We start from the raw sequence: 19,759 nt of genomic DNA, 5'->3' as shown, positions 1-19,759 counted from the left end.
TTTAAAAAAATATAAAAATTGGAAAGAGGAAGAATGGGAGAAGAGCTAATGTTGCCCTGATTTTCAAAAATATAAGAAGAAAAAAGTCTATAGGAACAGTTAGGTGGCGAGCCCTGAAGTCAAGAGGACCTGAGTTCAAATGTTGTCTCAGACACTTAACACTTCCTAGCTGTGTGCTCCTGGGCAAGTCACTTAACTCCAATTGCCTCAGCAAAAAAAAAAAAAAAAAAAGTCTCTAAGCTTTAGGCAGGTAAGCCTGACTTCAATTCTTGACAGGAATCTAGAATCTATCAGGATATTTAGGGAACGTTTTGAGAAGAAAGCAGTGGCCACAAAAGACCAGGCCAGCATCCTCGAGAAGGAATCATGCAGACCTGTTTGGACTGATATGCAGTGAAGTAAGCAAAACCAGGAGAACAATATACACAGAAGCTATAATAACATCAGTAAAAACAACCTTGCAAAGCAGCCAAACTCTGACTAACTGTAAGGACCAATTTTGGCCCTGGACAAGCAAAGATGAAACTTTCTTCCTTCCTCTTAGTAGAGAGGGAGGACTATGGCTATATAATGTTGTATATGTTGGCTGCGTTTACTTACTCTTTTTGGTGTGAGAAGATGGGGATATTGGGAAATCCTGTGATGTACATTAATAAAACTTTAAAAAGGGAGAGGGGGGAACATTCAGAGAATCTAGAAAGTTGGAGAAAGGCCAGAACATAGGAGTTTAGCCTTTAATGGAAGGATCATCTTTTCTTTTTAGTTCTGTTTCAGTAAAAGAGAGAATTTAAGATTATTTATCTAAAGATACAATGAAGTGCTAGTGACACTCTACTTAGGTTTATAGATTTCTCACCACTGTCTCTAAACTTGTGACATGAAGGCATGAGGGGGAAAAAAAAAATCTTCCAAAAAACTACAACAAAAATCCTCAGGAAAAAATGGATGGAAAAAAAAGTTTTCTTTTCCTCAAATTTATCATGCTTCCCTTTTCATATTCTTTTCCTTCTTCCCAACACAAGGCAGTCCTTCGTATCTTTAATTCAATTATATCTCCTCACCAAGTTCCTCTGTTTTGTATCATTTACTCTTTCCTTGATCCTTTCTAGCTGTGCACCATCTTGGATAATAATGAGTATGTGCATTTGTTACTGGGACCATGTCTGTCTAACTGCCACTTCTGGCAGCTCAGGACAGAGTGACTCCTGGGCCTCGTCTCTGGTTCCATCTGAGACCACCATGAATGCCATGCCCAATGTGTTGGATACAGAACAAATAATACCTACTAAAGCACTCTTCCAAAGAGCACAAGGAAGTCTCTACAGATGTTCCCACACAGCCAGGCTTGGAGGGGGAGGAGGTGAGACAGATTCGCTGCCGATCCCGTACGCCGTCACCACATGTTACGCTGCACGGGTTCCAGGCCTGCCATAGGCTCCATGTTTCTGTGAGGGCACAAGGTCAAATATGTGATGCTATGTCCTCTAGAGAAAGTTTGGAAGTTTCCCCCTATTAGGGAAAAGGATAAAGAGAAAAAAGAATATGAGCAAACAAAGCAGAATTTGATTTTAGGTCTTCCTTACTCCAACTCTAGTCTACTATATCATGCTGTCTTCTGACCAAAATTCAAACAAATGACTGACTGAATGAATGCTTGTCTTATTGATAAATTCACTTTAAAATTTAAAACAGGCAACACTGGATTGCACTGACAGCTGGAATAAGTTTACAAAAACCATTTTAAAAAATCCAGCCTTTGTCTCTCCAGCCACCAACAGCTATCCTATAATACCTGAGGGCACTGCCTAGCAAAGGTAAGTCAATCCAGACAGCCCTCACTTCTGCTCATCAGCTGACCGAGAATTCCATAGCAACCCCCAGTGTTGGGGAGATGCACTCTTGAGCTAGCCAGGAGGTACTTTCTTTAGGATGAGTCATGGAACTTGAATTCTTGGCCCCTTCTGGTAATTAAAAGTCTCTGGGGACTTTCACAAGAGCTGGAACATTTACAAACTAATTCCCTGGGCCAGCTCCAACTCAGGTGTGGTAATTATGTTCCATCCAGCATTTCAACAGAACCCAGCTTTGTGCTCTACCTACTGGGTATCACAGTGGGGCCAAAGAAAAACCAGGAATATGGTTTCTCTTTTTTTTTGTTGGGTCTCTCAATTTTGCCCAGGTTGGAAGTGTGATGGCCACCCACAGGTCCAGTGATCACTGATTACAACCTTTAAATGCCCTATTTCTGAGGTTTGCCCCTTCTTAATCAGTGAGAAGGCTCTCTGCCTCTTAGGGGTCCACCATATTGGTGCTGAATTTAGCATGGACCTCTCACTTTATCTTGACCCTATGACAGCTCAGAGCTCTGTACTCAAGCACTCCACCAGCCTTCTTCTTCCCTCTATTCCCCTCCTATCCAATCCCCCATCCCTCCCAGTGGCAGGGATTTTAGGAGTGTGCCCCTACCATACTCAGAAAGGTCCTCAGAGGCAGTCTAGTCCAACCTGTACCTAAACAGGAACTCCCTCTACAACATCCAATCTTTGCTTCAGGAGAGAATTGATGACCTCTCTACTGTATTGGTATAGCCTTGAGCTTTAAGCAGTTTTTCCTGAGCTTCACCCTAAATCTGTATCTTTGCAACTTGTACCCAGTGTTCTTTTCTGCTTCTATTCCTTGGATCCAAACTGAATAGATGTAATTCATCTTCCTTCTATGTGACTGTCCCTCATGTACTTTAAGACAGCCATTATGGACTTCTTGAATCTTCTTCAGCTTTAACATCCCCAGTTCTGTCAAGGGATCCTAAGAGCTTCAGCATTATAGTGATACTTTTCTGCAAAAGGTAGCTAAAAATGCATTTTTAATAAAATGTTTTGAATAGAAAAGCTCTATGGAAGTTCAAAATATTATCATTAGTGTTCTAGTATACTATATTCTATACCATTATACTAGAATATATTATGCTATACTATATCATATTCTAAAATAGTTATATTATAAAACATACTATTATATCAATTTTTTAAATATTATTGCTGTTTTTCTTCTCTTTTTTTGAAATCTGCAAAGAATAAATACCACTTTAGTGAAAAGTAAAGCATCAACTAATATATTTTTCCCCTTTTCATCTTTATGCATTTGCAACTTTTGACTTCAGAACAATAAAATAGATTCCATAAAAGCCACACACACACACATACAAAGCAGCCTGGTTATTTTTCAGTCACACCACTCCATACATATGTGTAAAATAAGTCCAGCTGGCTTTTTATTCTGTGAGCCAGCTGCAAAAGCTAAAGACTCATTGATATTTCTTTAATCTTTTTTAAACTGCATATAAATGCAAGAATCTTTAAATATGGGTCAGTTAACCAAATTAATGTGTTTTAACCTAAAAGCAAGAATTCAGTTAGCAGATGTTTGCAAAGTAAGCAGTTTCTAGAATAGAAAAGAATAATCTCCTTCTCCACACCTCTCCCATTCCTCTCCACAGAAATATAAAATCATGAACTGGGCCTGGCAGTAATATTTTAAATTGGTGCACATAATCTGTCTGCAATTTGGGAAGAACAGACTTCCTTCCACTTCCATACGATACAAAGGAATTAGTCTTAGAAAAGAGTTGATTCTATGATATTTTTTGTTTGCTCCAGAGACCAATAACATCTAAACAAGATATGTTTATAAGAAATTCTAATGGAAATGGGAGAGTCCTACTGAAATGTTGTATTATAAAGTACAATCTATATAACTAGGGATGAAGAATCCTATCCTTCATCTACTGTGTTGGGTGTTAAGGAATACACACATGCACATGTATGCCTTTCTCTTGAAATAAATTCATGTCTCATGGACGTGATAATTGTTTTTGGTTAACATGAGGAAGCTTCATAGGAACATTAGTAATGGAGGAGGATATATGATGACAGAAGACAGAAGACAGTATGGCCAGAAGCAGCTCTGATTTGAGAGGGCTTTTTAATTGTTAAAAAGAAAAAGAAAGAAAAAAGCAAAGATGGGGTAAATAAAGTTGTGATTTTTTCCCATACACTTACTGTGTGTGAACTGAGCGAGAAACTCTCAATGGAGGACTCCAAAGAGCTTACATTCTGAAGTACCAAAAATGTTACAGAAAAGGAGACACAGACCTAGACACACACACACACACACACACACACACACACACACACACACACAACACAATATATTCTCTCTTTGTCTCTGTGTGTGTGTCTCTGTCTGTCTGTCTGTCTGTCTCTGTCTCTGTCTCTTCACCACTCCCTCTGGCCCCCTTTCATTCCATTTCAAAAAAATTTGGAGTCCCTGCCAAGCTAGTGGTTTATGGAGCACAAATACATCTACTTAGAGTGTGGTATTTGGGAAGAATTAAGCTGAGATGCTGTCTTGACTGGTTTCCTAGAGCATTAGTTTATATTTTAAAAATAAATAAGAAATAAAAGGGCACAAAAATAACAATTCAGGCACACTTGAACATTTGGTTTAGGAGGTGAAAGCCTAAAAGTTACTGTAAAAATCTGGGTAGGCACCATGTTTCTAAATTTACTGGGAATCATGTCTCAGCCACATAGATTCTAAGTCAAGATTTATTTTTATTATTATTATTATTTAAGTCAAGATTTATTGACAAAGGTAGGCAAAAGAGTGTAAAATCCAATCTTTAACTTCTTTTACCATCCCTAATTTGGCTGTTTGTTGTGAGAAAGATAACAATTCCAGGCAAAATGTTACATAACTAATAGAACACTTGAATTCATTTTTAAAAAAAATATTACTTCTAAAATTCAACCAACCTCCAATAAAATCCTACCTGATATTTCATTATGATATGTTACTTGGTTTTAGTTGCTTTTTAATTTTTTTAATTTTGTTTTTGTTTGTTTTGTTATACTACAATTATTTCTCAAATATCCCAGTAACCCCTTCTCTCTCTGCCTCCAAAGGCATATGAACTTAAACTAATTATAGGTCTTTGAAAACCATGGAAATCCACGCTAATAGAAAGAACCTGATTCTAAAGTCAGAGGACCTTAGTTCAAATCTCCCTTCTGATACTCTTTTCCCATGTGCCCTTGGATTAAAAAACAAAACAAACAAAAAAACAAAACAAAAAAACAAAAACAAAAAAAAAACCCTCTTTAATCCTCATTTTTCTTATAGGTAAAAAGGAGGGTTTGAACTAAATGACATCTGAGCTTCCTTCCAGCTAGAGATCTATGCCAACTGGAAAGTTCTCTTTCATTCAAATATGGCTCTAGTGATCAAATCAATGGCTGCCATCTAATTATGATCCTAGCAATATTCAGGGAAGTGCATCCATCACCCAAAGACTGGCCCCCACAAAAAGAATTTTTGTTTGCAGCAACAAATGAAAAGCTGAGACACAGAAGAACTATGATCTGAGAAGGAGTAAGCCCAAAATCACTGACTATAAAAACGAATTAAAATAGGTGTATTTCTCTCATTTATGATGGTAACTAGTTATGGCCTACTCAGATAAGAGAAAATTGGCAAGATAGGGGGCAGCTAGGTGGCGCAGTGGATAGAGCACCAGCCCTGAATTCAGGAGGACCTGAGTTCAAATCTGGTCTCAGACACTTAACACTTCCTAGCTGTGTGACCCTGAGCAAGTCACTTAACCCCAGCCTCAAAAAAAAAAAAAAAAAAAAGAGTTCAGCAAGATATACCAAGAACCAAGACTCAGCTCTGAATGTCAGTCCTAGTTCTGCCACAGATTTTTCATAGTTACTTTATCATTTACCAATTACTCAAGTCTCCTTATCTTCCAAAATAAGAACAATAATGATATAAATTGGTTTCCTGGAAGGAACAAATGACAAAATGGATCTGCCTCACTTGGAAAATTAAGGAGTCTTCTAAATGTTAAGTAATAAAGCTAAAGACAGGGAAGAGCCAATTGAAGATATTATAAGAAATAAAACAGATTACAATACCAACCTATATTTCTCTGAATCACCACACACTTCTCCCTCGAGGAAAACTGGCTTTTGCTTGAAAAGCTGAACTCAAAGCAGTATTTATTTTTCCCCATGGCAAACAAAGTACAGTTAAATGCCGTTTTGCTGGCTCCTAGGGGCACGATGTTTTCAGCCAGCCAGCCAGGTCTGTCCCCAGAATTCCTGGGGGTGTCCTTGTATACAGTGACCATTCCTTGGGCAAAAGTGCATGGAGGGGGCACAATGACCACATCCACCAAGGACTCACACGTTAGTTCTGGCAACGTCATCAGCTTGTAGCCAAATCTATGGACCAGGTCAATGGGTCCTACTGAGGTAATGACTGATTCGGTATTATGCAGTTTCAATAATACAGAGGCGTAGGCTTGGGAACCAACAGGAGCACAGTCAAACTCTATCCACTGAACTGGAGCAAGGTTAACCCTCTTGCTGATCCTTATTTCCAGTGGTTGATCCCTGCTGTCTTTCAGTTCTGAGATACTGTTAGTAAAGGTGACATCCACTGAAATGTCTGGTCTGTCTGTAGTGAAAGAGCACAGAGGCTGATTTGTAAAAAGTCCCACCTGCAAGATACTTCCTGTTGTCTTTGATGTCTGATTGAAATCAATGTGGAACACTGGCCACTCCACCTTCAGAAAAGCATGCTTCTCTTGCCAGGGGGCTCTTGTGCTATTGTCCATTTTTGCCGGATTCAGTAAGAACCAATAGTCACCTGCTTCCCTGAAATAGAAACACTCAAACTCCAAAGTGCCCTTGGACTGGTTGGTCAGGAGGTACTTGGTGGTGATGGTCTGATTTTTGCTGGCCTCCAGCAATAGGACAGACACATTCCTCATTGCCGTATTATTTCCATCCGAATACTGGAACTCTACAGACACCGAGTTGTTGCTTAAAGCTATGTGACCTGGCTGCCCCAAAAGGAGGTACTCAGCTTCACCAAGGACTGAAAGGAAACAACACAGAAAGTGTTTAATAAGCTTGATGAATATTTACAGACACCCGTGCATGGGTGGGAAAGATAAATGCAAGAAAAATGCCCCCAATCATTTTTGACAGCTCTATTGTTTAATGTTATGATACCGAGAGGTCCTCAATCAACTCAATTCAATTCTGTTCTACAAATAACTGGCATCATAGACTAAACAAAGGGTAAATGCACCAGCCCAAGCATCAAGATATTCAGCTTGGATCGCAGCACTGAGAACTTAAACACTGTGTAATTGGATCAAAGGCTGGATTACAGCCAAAAATGATCCAGAGCTATTCAAAGATGAGATGGGCTCCCCTGGTTGGGAGTGAGTTACACATCATTAGAAGTCCACAGATTCTTATCTAGGTGCAGATTGGGCTGGATGACTTCAGAGGTCACTTCTGAGATTCTATGATTAACCATTCTGTGGTTCCCTTCCATCAGTCCTAAAGGGATGAAACTAGGTCAAAACACAATGAGATAATAGCATGCAATAACCTCCCTTCATATATATATATATATACATATATATGGGGGGGGTGGATAGAGAGAGATGTCTATTTATGTGTATGTGTATATGTATATACATACAAATACATGTACATATATAAAATGCATGCACATATACAGATAAATACGTGCAAATAGGTACAGACATAAATACATGTATTTATAGATAAATGCATGTGCAGGTACTTACATACAAATACATGTACATCACAGGAACATACACATTTTAGAAAATGGCAAATCTTATTTCTAGCACTAATCATATTTATTGTTGTTCAGTTGTTTCAATCATGTCCGACTCTTCATGACCCTATTTGGGATTTTATTGATAAAGATACTAGAATCATTTGTCATTTCCTTCTATAGCCCATTTTATAGAGAAGGCAAATAGAGTTAAGTAACTTGCCCAGGATCTCTATAAAATGGGATCACACAGCTAGGAAGTATCTAAAAACTAAAACTTAAAAAAAAAAAACAAAAAAAAAAAACCCTAAAAACTCAGAAAGTTGAGTTTTCATGACTTCAGGTACATCACTCAATATATTGTACTGTCTATCTTGATTACTTGGGCATAGGATTTTCTGGTCAGTGATGTATGTATAGAAAGGATATTTAAGTAATAAAATTATAGGCTTTTGAGTTTTCAAAGAACCATAATATAATTTAATCATTTTACAGTTGAGAAAAATGAAGCCCAGTGACATAAACTCAGGTCTCTTGTGATTCAATTTGGTCCCTTTTCTACAGCATGATAAAGAATTAACTGTGGTGCATCTCTGTAAATGAAAAGGAGAAAAACCTAAAATTGATTTGAAATTCAGTTTCCTGAATAGATATTTCAAAGTCTTCTATTATGCTGGGAATTTTTGCCAGCAAAGAAACCAATGTCAGGCTAGCTGGATGTGGTGCTGAATTTTGGATGGCTATATAATGTTGGTGCTTTGTTCTGCCAGGCTAATAAAAGAGACACTTACAAAATCCAGTAAGGAATGAATAGATGCTGTGATGTTTTTATTTATAAGTTAACTAATCTTCTCTCTGGAGATGTTGGTGACTTTATAATAAATGATCTTATTATAGAAAGCACAGATGCATAGCCACTTAAGAATTAGTTATATATATATTTTTAAAAATCTAACAACTTGAAATAATTAAAGTGAAATATAGAAACAGAACCCATTGCCTACAACACACAAGTATCCTTGTTTCTCTTTTGAAATGTGTCCAAACACATATCACAGGAGACAAAATCTGGCTTTGTCACAATTAACTGCAACCCTGCTGGGATGAGAGTTTGTTCTAGAAATAAGAGCTTTATAACCTCTGAAGAATATCCATTCTGCTTTAAAGGGCCTATATATAAGCATGGACCTATTTTTAAAATTATTTGAATAGGAAAACAATATGATTTTATCCCTTCAGCTTATTTTCCTTTTCTCATTTTTATGTATATCTTTTTTTCCTATTAAAAAAGTACTTTAAGAAAAGTGTTTAGGAGGGTTCTTACTAATTTTTCTCCCAAGTCTTGTTATACTGTCCCTGCAAGATCAGTGATAAAATAGTAAAATGATAAATCAATCAAGTATATCATATCAGTGAGTTGATCAACTAGCATTTATTAAATTATGCTAAGCATTATTATTTGAGAAGTAAAACAGCCAGATGACAGATGACACAGTGGATAGAATACCAACTGTGGAGTCCAGAAGACTCAATTTTTTTTAGTTTAAATTTGGGCTCATATATTTATTAGCTGTGTGATCCTAGGCAAGTCATTTATACCCCTCTTTGACTCAGTTTCCTCACCTATAAAATGAAATGGAGAAGGAAATATCAAATCACTCCAGTATTCTTGCCAGGAAAACCCCAAGTGGGTCATGAAGAGACAGATAACTGAAAAACGACTGAATAACCAACAATAACAAAGCAGCCATGAAAGAAGAAAGAATTCAGCATCTACTTCTAAGTTTCTACTTCAATATCTTTTATCCCCATGCTTTCTGATTTTGGTCTCACTTGTCTCTCGAGTTTTTAACCCATAGCAACAGTTACTTGTATTTCACAGTTTTCTGTACTCCTAAAGGGGCTGATCTCTTCTTCCTTGTGACCCTCAAATGTATGGGGGGAAAAAAACACTGCAAAATCAAGCCACTTAACATCTAACAACATCTGTGCCTGTATCCTCTTGATATATAGAATCAGTCTTCCTTAACTGAGTCAGCCTTTTACCCTCTAGTCAGGGTTATCTGAAACATCACTACACAACACTCTAACTAGACTCTTGGTCACCATTTAATTGAAAACGATGAGAGGATGAAATTGCCTTGTTCTTTTTTTTTTTTTTTTTTAAGTTAAGCAACAATGGAGGGAAATCCTCCATTTGATTGATGGCTATAAAAGGCTAAAAAGGATGAGACAGGAGTAGATGGAGCTTAAAAAGGGTTTTACAAACCACATATACTCTGTTACAATCTTTCATTATTGGCAATCTTGGTTTATTTACCAATTTTGAAATAAATTCCTCTTCTACTTTCATGGTATTTTGGTATTTACATAGTATTTTGAAATCATCAAAAGAGCACATTAGCACAATGCAAATTGTGGGGTTTTTAAGCTAGTTCCCAAGTTTCAGACAATTTTTCTTTTCTTTTTTTTCTCAAAAGTATTTTATTTATTATTTATTACTATGTATTATTTTAGTTTATAAATTTATATACAATTTTATGTAAATTCATAAATTCTATAAATTATAATCACATACCTTTATAAATGAATTATTATTTTATGAATTATAAATTGTTTTATTTATTTATTGCTATTTGTCCATAGTATTTTGTTTTTCCAATCATGTATAAAGTCAACATCATTTTTGTAATATTTTGAGTTCCAAATTTTTCTCCATTCTTCCCAAGACAGCAAGAGATCTCTTATAGGTTCTACATGTACAATCATTTTAAACATATTTCCATATTATTCATATGGTGAAAGAAAAATCAGAACAAAAGGGGAAAACCACAAGAAAGAAAAAACAAACAAATAAAAAAGGTAGAAAATAGTGTGCTACAATCAGTGTTCAGTCTCCATAGTTCACCCTCTGGATGATAATGGCATTTTCCATCCCAAGTCTATTGGAATTGGTAAACAAGTTTTCTACTAAATAATATGATCTCTTATGCTTCAAAAAGAATTATCAATCAACATTATGAAGCTTATAAATTTCACATCCCAATTCCTTTTTGTTTTTAGCTTTGTATGTGTGATAACACTTGTGCTTTACTCACCATAGTCACAGAGGACCACTAATAATAGATTTGAAAAGTCTTTCAACATTTGTTTCATTCTGATCAGCAGCACCCCAAGTCCTTGGACTCCTCATGTCCTTTCTCACACCCAAGTCGCATGTACTTTTCTCAACAACACCTGCAATTACAACTTTAGAAAATAATAGCCCTGATCAGTACAGTTCATAAAATTGAAGTCCCTCCAACAGTTAAAGTCCATAGGATAGAAAATACATTCATTTTCGCTCAATAAATGTGACTCCATTCCCTTCTCTTTATCCCGTTATAAGTAAGTCACTTAAGTACCGTAGCACAGTGGATCAGGGCTTGAGGTCAGGAAAACTCATCTTCCTGAGTTCCAATATGCCCTTACACCCTCACTAGCTGTGTGACCATCACCTTGTCCTGCTTTCCTTAGATTTTCACCTATAAAGTGAGCTGGAGTATGAAATGGCAAATCATACCGGTATCTTCACCAAGAAAACCCCAAATGAGATTAGGATGAGTTGGATACAACTGAAATAACTGAACAAAAACCAATGAAGAACCTGACAGATAAGCCAAGAAGGTATTTCTGAAATTGTTGCTTGTCCTCCATGTTTAAAGAAGACTGAGAATTCACAAATGATGTCTTGACTTATGTGTGAGCTGGATTTCACTGAGGCAGAGTTGCACAAAGTCATCAGCCTCATTCTATCTTCTTGAATCATGGAATCAAGTGAGAAGACAACAGTCAAAGGGGCTTGTAATGGCCCAGCATGCGGTGAATGACACGCAGGTATCTCTGATGTCCGACCAAGCTCTAAGCCCGTCACAACACCTGTTTCAGCCACCTTTATGGCCGTTGGAATGCATCGCTCTTACCTGCCCACTGAGGGAAGTCTTCACAGATATCCCCCTAACTCAAGAATAGATACCCTCAGCCCAGTTTAGTGCAAATGCTGATATGGTTTCCTAGGGGATGGTTTCATGCTACAGCTTCTCGGAGCCACAGATGAGATCTGAGTCAATCAAGTAGATACCAACAGATGATCAGCTATGGAAAGGGTTCAACAGCCTTTTCATCAGAGATGACAGTTCCCCTGAACACCCCATAGACCCTTATTTCTAAGATATAAAAGTTATGTTCTTAGAGCACAGAGTAGAGGCACAAATTTTACAATTATCTGTCAAATTTGATCAGTATAAATCTCTAATCAAAACAATATGGTCAGTAGTAATAGGCAGGTAAGTGGTATAGTGATTACAGCAGTAGAATCAGGAAGACCTAAATCTAGCTCAGACACTCACTAGCTGTGTAAGTCTAGGTAAGACACTTAATGGCTGCCTGTCTCAGTTTTTTTATTTGAAAAATGGGGATAACAACAGCCCACTCTCCTTAAATTGTCTTGTGAGAATAAAGTTAAGATTTGTAAAGTGCTTTGTAAGTCTGAAAGTGTTGTGTGAGTGCCAATTGTTATTATTATTTTAATCTAATATTTTCTTGTTAGACTGCTTCTTGTTGTTCAGTCCTTCAATCAAGTAGGATTCTTTCTTGTTAAAGATACTGGAACAGTTTGGCATTTCCATCTCCAGTGTGTCCCCATTTTACAGTAAAGAACTGAGGCAAATAGGGGTTAAATGACTTTGCCAAGGACACACAACTAGTAAGTATCTGAAGTAAAATTTGAATTCAGATCTTCTTGACTCCAGACCTGATACTCTGTCCACTGTCCATTGCTCAAATTTCTAGATTTTTAACTAAACTTCCAATTCAATCCAACAACCATTATATTAAGGATCTATTATTATGCATGCAATATGGTACAAAGACAAAATAAAATCCCTTCCCTCAAGAAGCTTATATTCTACTAAAAAAATACTACATGTAAACAGATAATCATACACATGATCATTTGAGAATAGGGGAGAGAGAATGATCAACTAAAGAGATTAGGAAAAGTTTCATGTAAGAGAAAGCCTAGAAAGTAAACCTTAAAAGAAGCTAGGGAGGAGGTTGTTTGCAATAATTCAAGAAAGAAGTGATACCTTCTTGAATTCTTGACTTGAATTCTTGTAGTGACTATATGAGTGGAGAGAAAGGAATGGATGCCAGAAATGTGAATACAGAAACAAAAAGACTTGATAAAAGATTTCAGACACCTGTAAGGACATCCACTTAGAGATATTCAAATGACAGGCAATTAGTGATATGAAACTGGAGCTCAGGAAAAAGTTTACAGCTGCATAGATAACATGCATACAGACAGATATATACACACATATACACAAATACATATATAAATATATACCCACACATATATGTATGTTTATGTATGTGTGCATGTATACTTTATATTCCTCAGAATTATCTACACAGAGATTGAACCATGAAAGCTCATGATTTGACCAAGAGAGAGAAAGTATAAAAAGAGAAAAAGGAGGGTCCAGGACAGAGCTTATGGGACCCTTCATGGTTGGAGAGGAAGGAACACTCAAGACAAGAGAATATTTAGAAGCAGAGAATGTTCGATGATGTCAAATGCTAGGGAGGTCAAGAAGGAAAATCAACTCCACTTCTTCATGGGAAGTAAAAAGAAAACTAGTCTTATTTTCCTAGCCTCAATCATTGGTCCACTGGAGCTGAATCAGTAGTCTATCTGTTCTGTTGTATAAATTTTGTTAATAATAAAAAAAAAAAAAAAAAAGCCAGCATTTATAAAGCACTCAAAAGTTAGCAAAGCACTTTACATATATAGTATGTCATTTAATTTTCATAATAGTCCTGCAAGGTAGTTGCTATATTAGCCCCATATAACAGAAGAGAAAATTAAGTGTGAGGGCAAGTGACTTCTCCAGACTCACACAGATAGTTAAGTATCTGAGGCACAATTCAAATTTGAGTCTGTCACTTCAAGTCTACTAGTGTATCCATTATACCTCCCATAGTAAAAAGTTGAATCATAGCTATTAATTTTTTTGATACAGTGACAGTTTTAAAAATAATTATTAAGCTATATAGTTTTATTTAGAGGAGGATTTATATCTCTTTTGTCTTTTTCTTGTCCTTGGAGCTTATCATAAACTGGCAATCTGGGTTTGGTACAGGAATAAATGACATTTTTGTCCTTCCAAATAACTAGACTTATTTAAGGTGATATCATCTAAAGAAGGACTAAATGAATAGCAAACATCTTGTATTCTAAAAATAATTTTTTTTTGCTGGCTTTTCTTTTGTCAATGTTCCAAACTTTGCTCTTGCTGAAGCATATCAGTATAAGGATGATTCATGCACCATTTAAAAAAATTTTTTTTACTGACCACCTGGGAGAACAGGGAAAGTCCGGCTGCTTGTGGCTCAGAATGATTTAAATGAGAATCTCTCTCTCTCTCTCTCTCTCTCTCTCTCTCTCTCTCTCTCTCTCTCTCTCTCTCTCTCTCTCTCTCTCTCTCTCTCTCTCCAACTATATGACTGTAGTATAACATCTAAGGTATTTGGGTGCCCGTTTCTTCTGGGGAAAAAAAAATCTGTTTTTCAGATTTTGTTAATATGTTTATATATATGTAATACATATTGTTAATTACATTTATATACATATAATACATACATGTATTTATATATATTTGTAAAAAAGTTATAAATTGTTTTAAAAGCTCTCTGTTGCATCTCTAATGCATTTGCCATTTTAAAAATATATATTATATATGATTGAAAATATTTACAGGTTATCTATCAGATTGCTTGCTGTCTTGGAGAGGGGGAGAGAAAAATAAAAGAAGAAAAATCTGGAACATCAAGTCTTACAAAAATGAATGTTGACAACTATATGTATTTGGAAAAATAAAAAATATTAAAACAATTTGCAAATTAGTTTTAAGGCCCCCACATTATTAACTTTTAACATTATATATCTACATACATATATGCATACATTTCAAAATTGTCTATTATGCTCCTATAGCCAAAACTTCCATCATTGAAATTAAGAATAAATCCAATTTCTCTCAGTGATGGATTATTCAGTATTTAAGAAAAAAAGAGATTTACATCAGAATTTTTCTTTCTCATTCAACAATAATGGATTGAAAGAAAAACCAGATGTTTTCCAGCACTTACTTGCATGAAAAATTAGAGCAAAATAAAAGTTCTCTTAGCCAGAATGATTGAATCCTTACAGAATTTCTCACCTTTACAACTGAAACAGCAAAGTAAGCCAAAGGATGCAGACAAAACATTACAGAAAGCATCATTATGATAATGGGCCAGTATAAGGCTTTATGAATTAAGATGTGTGTCTGACACTCAATAACATAGATTAGGAAAGATTGTCCAGTTTCAAAAAGTTTTGCAGCTTTGCCAAAACTGCATGTTTCATAGTCAGGACCATTTAAAATAAACTCTGTGATTGAATGATGGAGATTGTGATAATAGCAATGATGACTAAACTCCTCATCTTTAAATATGATGAAAGTCTTTCTGAGATTTGTATTCTATGACTCTCATGGAGGAATTCTAGGCAGACTCCTCTGAATTACATTCAAAAAAGAAGAAATATGCTTTCAGAAGTAAATGTGGAAATTCTGCTAACTAGACCACCAACCAAAAAGTAACAGGACACCCAGAAAAGGAAAGACTTTAAAGAGTAAGAAACAAACTTTGCTGAGTGCTTTCTCATTAATTTTTTTGTCTAGCTGGTTCTTATTGTATTTCTTCTAACTTACTGTGCATACCCACCACTGAGTCATTTAGGAATGTTTAGCTTTAAAAAATTGTTACGGAAAAGAGAATGTTCATATGTATACTATGTATACAAATATAAGCTCATATTTAAAGAAAAAGCAATTCCAAATGTATATGCTGGGAATGGGGAAAGGAGCTGTATGTAAATACTCTCACTGGCCAAAGTATCAAGCCAAAAAGAAAAAAAAGCCCAGCAAGAAAAATATATTTGGACCAAAAGTAATAGCTTGGGTCCCCCCAGACTGCTTTCATAACTGGGGGAAATGAACTAACCCTTGAGTATTTTCCACAATATAGATATGTGATATCATCTTTTCAGTGACATCCTCAACTGAGAGAAAAAGTATATAAATTGGTAGAATTGAAGAAAAATTTTAATTCCACAATCTTACTTAAAAGAGATCTCATTTCATGCTCCATGTGTTCAAATTTGTTTTCCTTGTGCCCGGCTTCATTTGAGAGTATACCTAGTAGAGAAGTTCCTATACCTGCTCTGTGTTACAAAGTTATACACCTTTATGTTCTAAAAGTTGCTAAGTTGTGTCCAACTCTTTGTGACTTTGAACTGTAGCAGAACACTGCTGTCCATGGGGTTTTCTTGGCAAAGATACTGGAGTGGTTGAGCATTTTCTTTTTCCACAGGATTAAGTGTCACATAGGTAGTGTCTTAGGTTGGATTTGAACTCATCTCTTCTTGACTCTAGCCCCAGCATTCTATTCAGCAAACCATCCAGCTCCCTCATTCTAAGGGTACATCACAAATCCCTATTTTAGCAGTGATTCTTTGCTTCCAAAATGTCTATATCATGATCACAAGGTCCTTTTAAATCACCTTCATGGTAATGGAATATTATTGTTCTGTAAGAAATGACCAGCAGGAGGAATACAGAGAGGCTTGGAGAGACTTATATCAACTGTTGCTGAGTGAAATGAGCAGAACCAGAAGATCGCTGTACACTTCAACAACAATACTGCATGAGGATATATTCTGATGGAAGTGGAAATCTTCAACATAAAGAAGAGCCAACTCACTTCCAGCTGATCAATGATGGACAGAAATAACTACACCCAGAGAAGGAACACTGGGAAGTGAATGTAAATTGTTAGCACTACTGTCTATCTACCCAGGTTACTTATACCTTCGGAATCCAATACTTAATGTGCAACAAGAAAATTGGATTTACACACATATATTGTAACTAGGTTATACTGTAACATATGTAAAATGTATGGGATTGCCTGTCATCTAGGGGAGGGAGTGGAGGGAGGGAGGGGATAATTTGGAAAAATGAATACAAATGATAGTTATAAAAAAATTACTCATGCATATATACTGTGGAAAAAAAATTCTAAAAAAAAAAAGAATACTAAAAAAAATAAATAAAATAAACAGCATATTGTAGGATTCTTAAAAAAAAAAAAATCACCTTCATATAGTAGGTGCTTAATAAAATTGGCTGAAGTTCTCATGGAGCCATTCAATGCTTGATGTCCCAAAGACAAAGATGGGAAACTTTCTGCCAGTTCCTGGACCCCAGAGCTTGATGATTCCATCTGCTCGGGTATTCCCTGGGCTGGCTGATGCAGCTCCACTTTAACGAGTTGTGACCAAATAGTCATCACCTGGTGATGAGCTGCTCCAAATGGAGCAAGGTGGTCCTCAGAGTCAACAAGTAGTCTGCCCATTCTTTGACAAAAGCCTCACAAAGCTTGCACCTTTCTGGCACACCTTAGGAGAATCCCAGGTTACCTGTCCAATATAAGCAACACCAGACGTGGCTTAGTACTAAATTTCCTCAATATTTCCATAGGATTATTATTATTACCAACCATCATCATTATTATTAAGCACACTGGTGATTTCATCCATGTAGGGAACTCCCTGCTGGGCACTGCCTCTACCCTTACAGATTAGCACTCCTTAGTGACTTATAATTTCGGAGCTGGAGGTGGGTTTGAAGAGGATGGCTTGCTAGGTTCAGAAATCTAGTTGTGTGTCAGAAGAGAACTTGAATGGAAGTAATCCGACTCCTCTACAAGACACAATTTAACAATCCTGCTCCAAAGGTTGAATGACTGCATACTTCGGGTATTTCTGATTTCAGCCAAACTCTAGTGCCCGTACCACACGGCAAAGCAAATGTGAAGGTAAAATCTTAGCCACTCGTGTGCGCGCGTGTATAATGTGTCCTCGTCCAGAAAAAGGCAAATGGGAAAGTCAAAGGAATAGAAAAGGGGCAGTCGGAAAAGTAAAGGGGAAAGGGGGGGAGGGGGACTTCACTTGAGGTTTTTGATGTGCAACTCGTCTCTTGACCGAGAAAGCTGCTAAGATTCAGATAAAATTACTGAGCACAGCAAGAGAGGAAGTCCCAGTAAATCCGCGCGTAACCAGGTGGGCACCACGCATCCCAGCGCAAAAGCGCACAACTCCCCAAGTGCCAGGAGGCTGAGAACAACTCCTGAACTGGATTACTTCAAGAAAAAAAGCCAGCCAGCCAGGTCTCTTACCTCCGCAATCTGCAATCTTTCAGTGCTCTGCTGGGATGTTTGGGCTCTTCTCTGGGCTAAAGAGCTTGTTCTTAGCCAGGGCGACCTAAGAGCAGAGACGCTGAAGCCAGCCCCGCTCGCTCCGCCCGGAGGGACGTCTTGGCCCTGCGGCTGCCCCGGAGCATCTGAGAGTCAGTCCTCCCTCCCACCGCACCTCCCCGGCTCTAGCTAACTGGGCAGCCAGCAAACAGGAAAGGGGAGGCGAGGAACGCCCTGCCCTGCTCAGCCCCGGCCCGGCCCGGCCGGCACGCCCCGCCCGCGGACTGCCCTCGGCAGCTGGCTGCACTGGATGGGAGGGAGGGAGGGAAAGAGCGAGAGGGCGGACGCGTAACCTAGGCAAGTTTCGTGTGCGTGTGTGTGTGTGTGTGTGTGTGTGTGTGTGTGTGTGTGTGCGCGCGCGCGTGTGTGTGTGTGTGTGTGTGTGTGTGTGTGTGTGTGTGTGTGAGAGAGAGAGAGAGAGAGAGTGTTTCTTTTTCTCTGCTGTGCAACGCATCCTTTCCTCCTCCCAACCCTAGCTCCGCAGGAAACTGGACAGGAAATATGCAAGACCATAGAGAATTCTGCCTCCAGTCTCCCCACTCCCAGGGCAGCCACCAGAAGCCAAAGTCAGCTCTTTAGCCCTTCTTCAGCCAGGGGTATCCCTCAGTCGGACGCTTAGTCTATCCCCAATTCTCCAACTTCAGGAGTTTCAGGTCAGCGGTGGTCTATCAGGACCTTCGGAAATTCTAACACTTACCTCTCTCCCTAAGACTTTCTTACTTTCTAAGAAGGAAAAATAAATCTAGCGGAATTGTGGAACGCCCGCTTCTCATGTTGAGTGGCAAATGCCATCAACTTGAATGCCAGTTTCTGGGCACTGCTCTGATCCGACCCGGGAACTCTGATATCCTGTGCTTCTAAGGGTTTCCTGATGAACCAGAAGTAATGGAATTTCCCACTAGGAAAATTAGGGATGTGGCCCTAAGTTGAAAAGACGATTCGCGGGTGTGGTTTGAGAACTAGAAAAGCATCAATCATTTTCGACTTCGGTATCTTTAAAAAAAAAACAAACAAACTCATAGACGCCTTAAGGTTATCTACATGCCCCTAAAGCAACATATTATAGTTATTTGCTCAAAAGTACAAGGCAACAGAAGAAAAAATTCTCTTATAAATCCATTCACATATGTAGTAACTTGTGAGTTGAACAATTTGGGTTTTTCCTTTTTATCACCAGCATCGAGCAGAGCCTTGAACTAACAGGTGCTTAATAAATGCTAAATTGAATCGAATTATATTACACTTTAGTGTTACATAGCCTGCTTACAATTTCTTTGCTTTTATATAAAGTATTACATTTTTAACTTAAGTTAAAACCTAGCTTTGGTTCCTTAATATTTTCAATGACCATTACAACCATTTATATCATCTTAAGTCAAGAGAGTTTCAAAACATTTTTACATCATCTTTAAGAGTCAAGAGAGTTTAAAAACACTTATCTTTTAAATTAATTTAGCCAATAGCACTAATGAAATTTTTCAACTGCAAAAAAAAAAAATGGCATCACCGTCCCCTTTAACTCCTATTAGGGGTTAATCTGTAATCAAGTGTTCCTTGTATAGCATTTTTAGTTCAGTCTGTTTTCTGGAATATTAAAACACAAAAGAAACATCCTCCTTTCTGTAGGAAGAATCAGGTATAGAGAACCAAATTCATATTGTATGCAATGTTATAGGTTAAGGTAAATTCTTTC

The 19,759-nt window shown here is 37.4% G+C and overlaps 1 protein-coding gene across 1 annotated transcript; it reads right to left on the bottom strand.

The window, feature by feature from the left end:
• Window positions 1-590: 590 nt before the first annotated feature.
• THSD1 (thrombospondin type 1 domain containing 1) lies at window positions 591-18,368 on the bottom strand. The gene is made up of 4 exons (XM_074304812.1): window positions 17,989-18,368; window positions 10,761-10,911; window positions 5,980-6,942; window positions 591-1,445 (listed from the first exon to the last, which is right to left on the bottom strand). The coding sequence occupies exons 2-4, from the start codon at window positions 10,816-10,818 to the stop codon at window positions 1,189-1,191; spliced, it is 1,278 nt and encodes a 425-aa protein (XP_074160913.1). The 5' UTR covers window positions 10,819-10,911; window positions 17,989-18,368; the 3' UTR covers window positions 591-1,188.
• Window positions 18,369-19,759: the final 1,391 nt, after the last annotated feature.

Source organism: Sminthopsis crassicaudata, chromosome 3 (assembly GCF_048593235.1).
Source record: "Sminthopsis crassicaudata isolate SCR6 chromosome 3, ASM4859323v1, whole genome shotgun sequence".
Classification (NCBI taxonomy): Eukaryota; Metazoa; Chordata; class Mammalia; order Dasyuromorphia; family Dasyuridae; genus Sminthopsis; species Sminthopsis crassicaudata.
This window is presented reverse-complemented; position numbering and strand designations above follow the sequence as displayed.

Bases quoted from the DNA above. Each gene is read 5' to 3' on its own strand.
- THSD1 (XM_074304812.1), bottom strand. From the start codon at position 10,818: ATGAAACAAATGTTGAAAGACTTTTCAAATCTATTATTAGTGGTCCTC. The intron at 6,943-10,760 runs GTGAGTAAAGCA...GTTTCCTTTCAG, and splicing joins AGTGGTCCTCTGTGACTATG to TCCTTGGTGAAGCTGAGTAC. The intron at 1,446-5,979 runs GTTGGTATTGTA...GTGCCCTCACAG, and splicing joins GGTGATTCAGAGAAATATAG to AAACATGGAGCCTATGGCAG.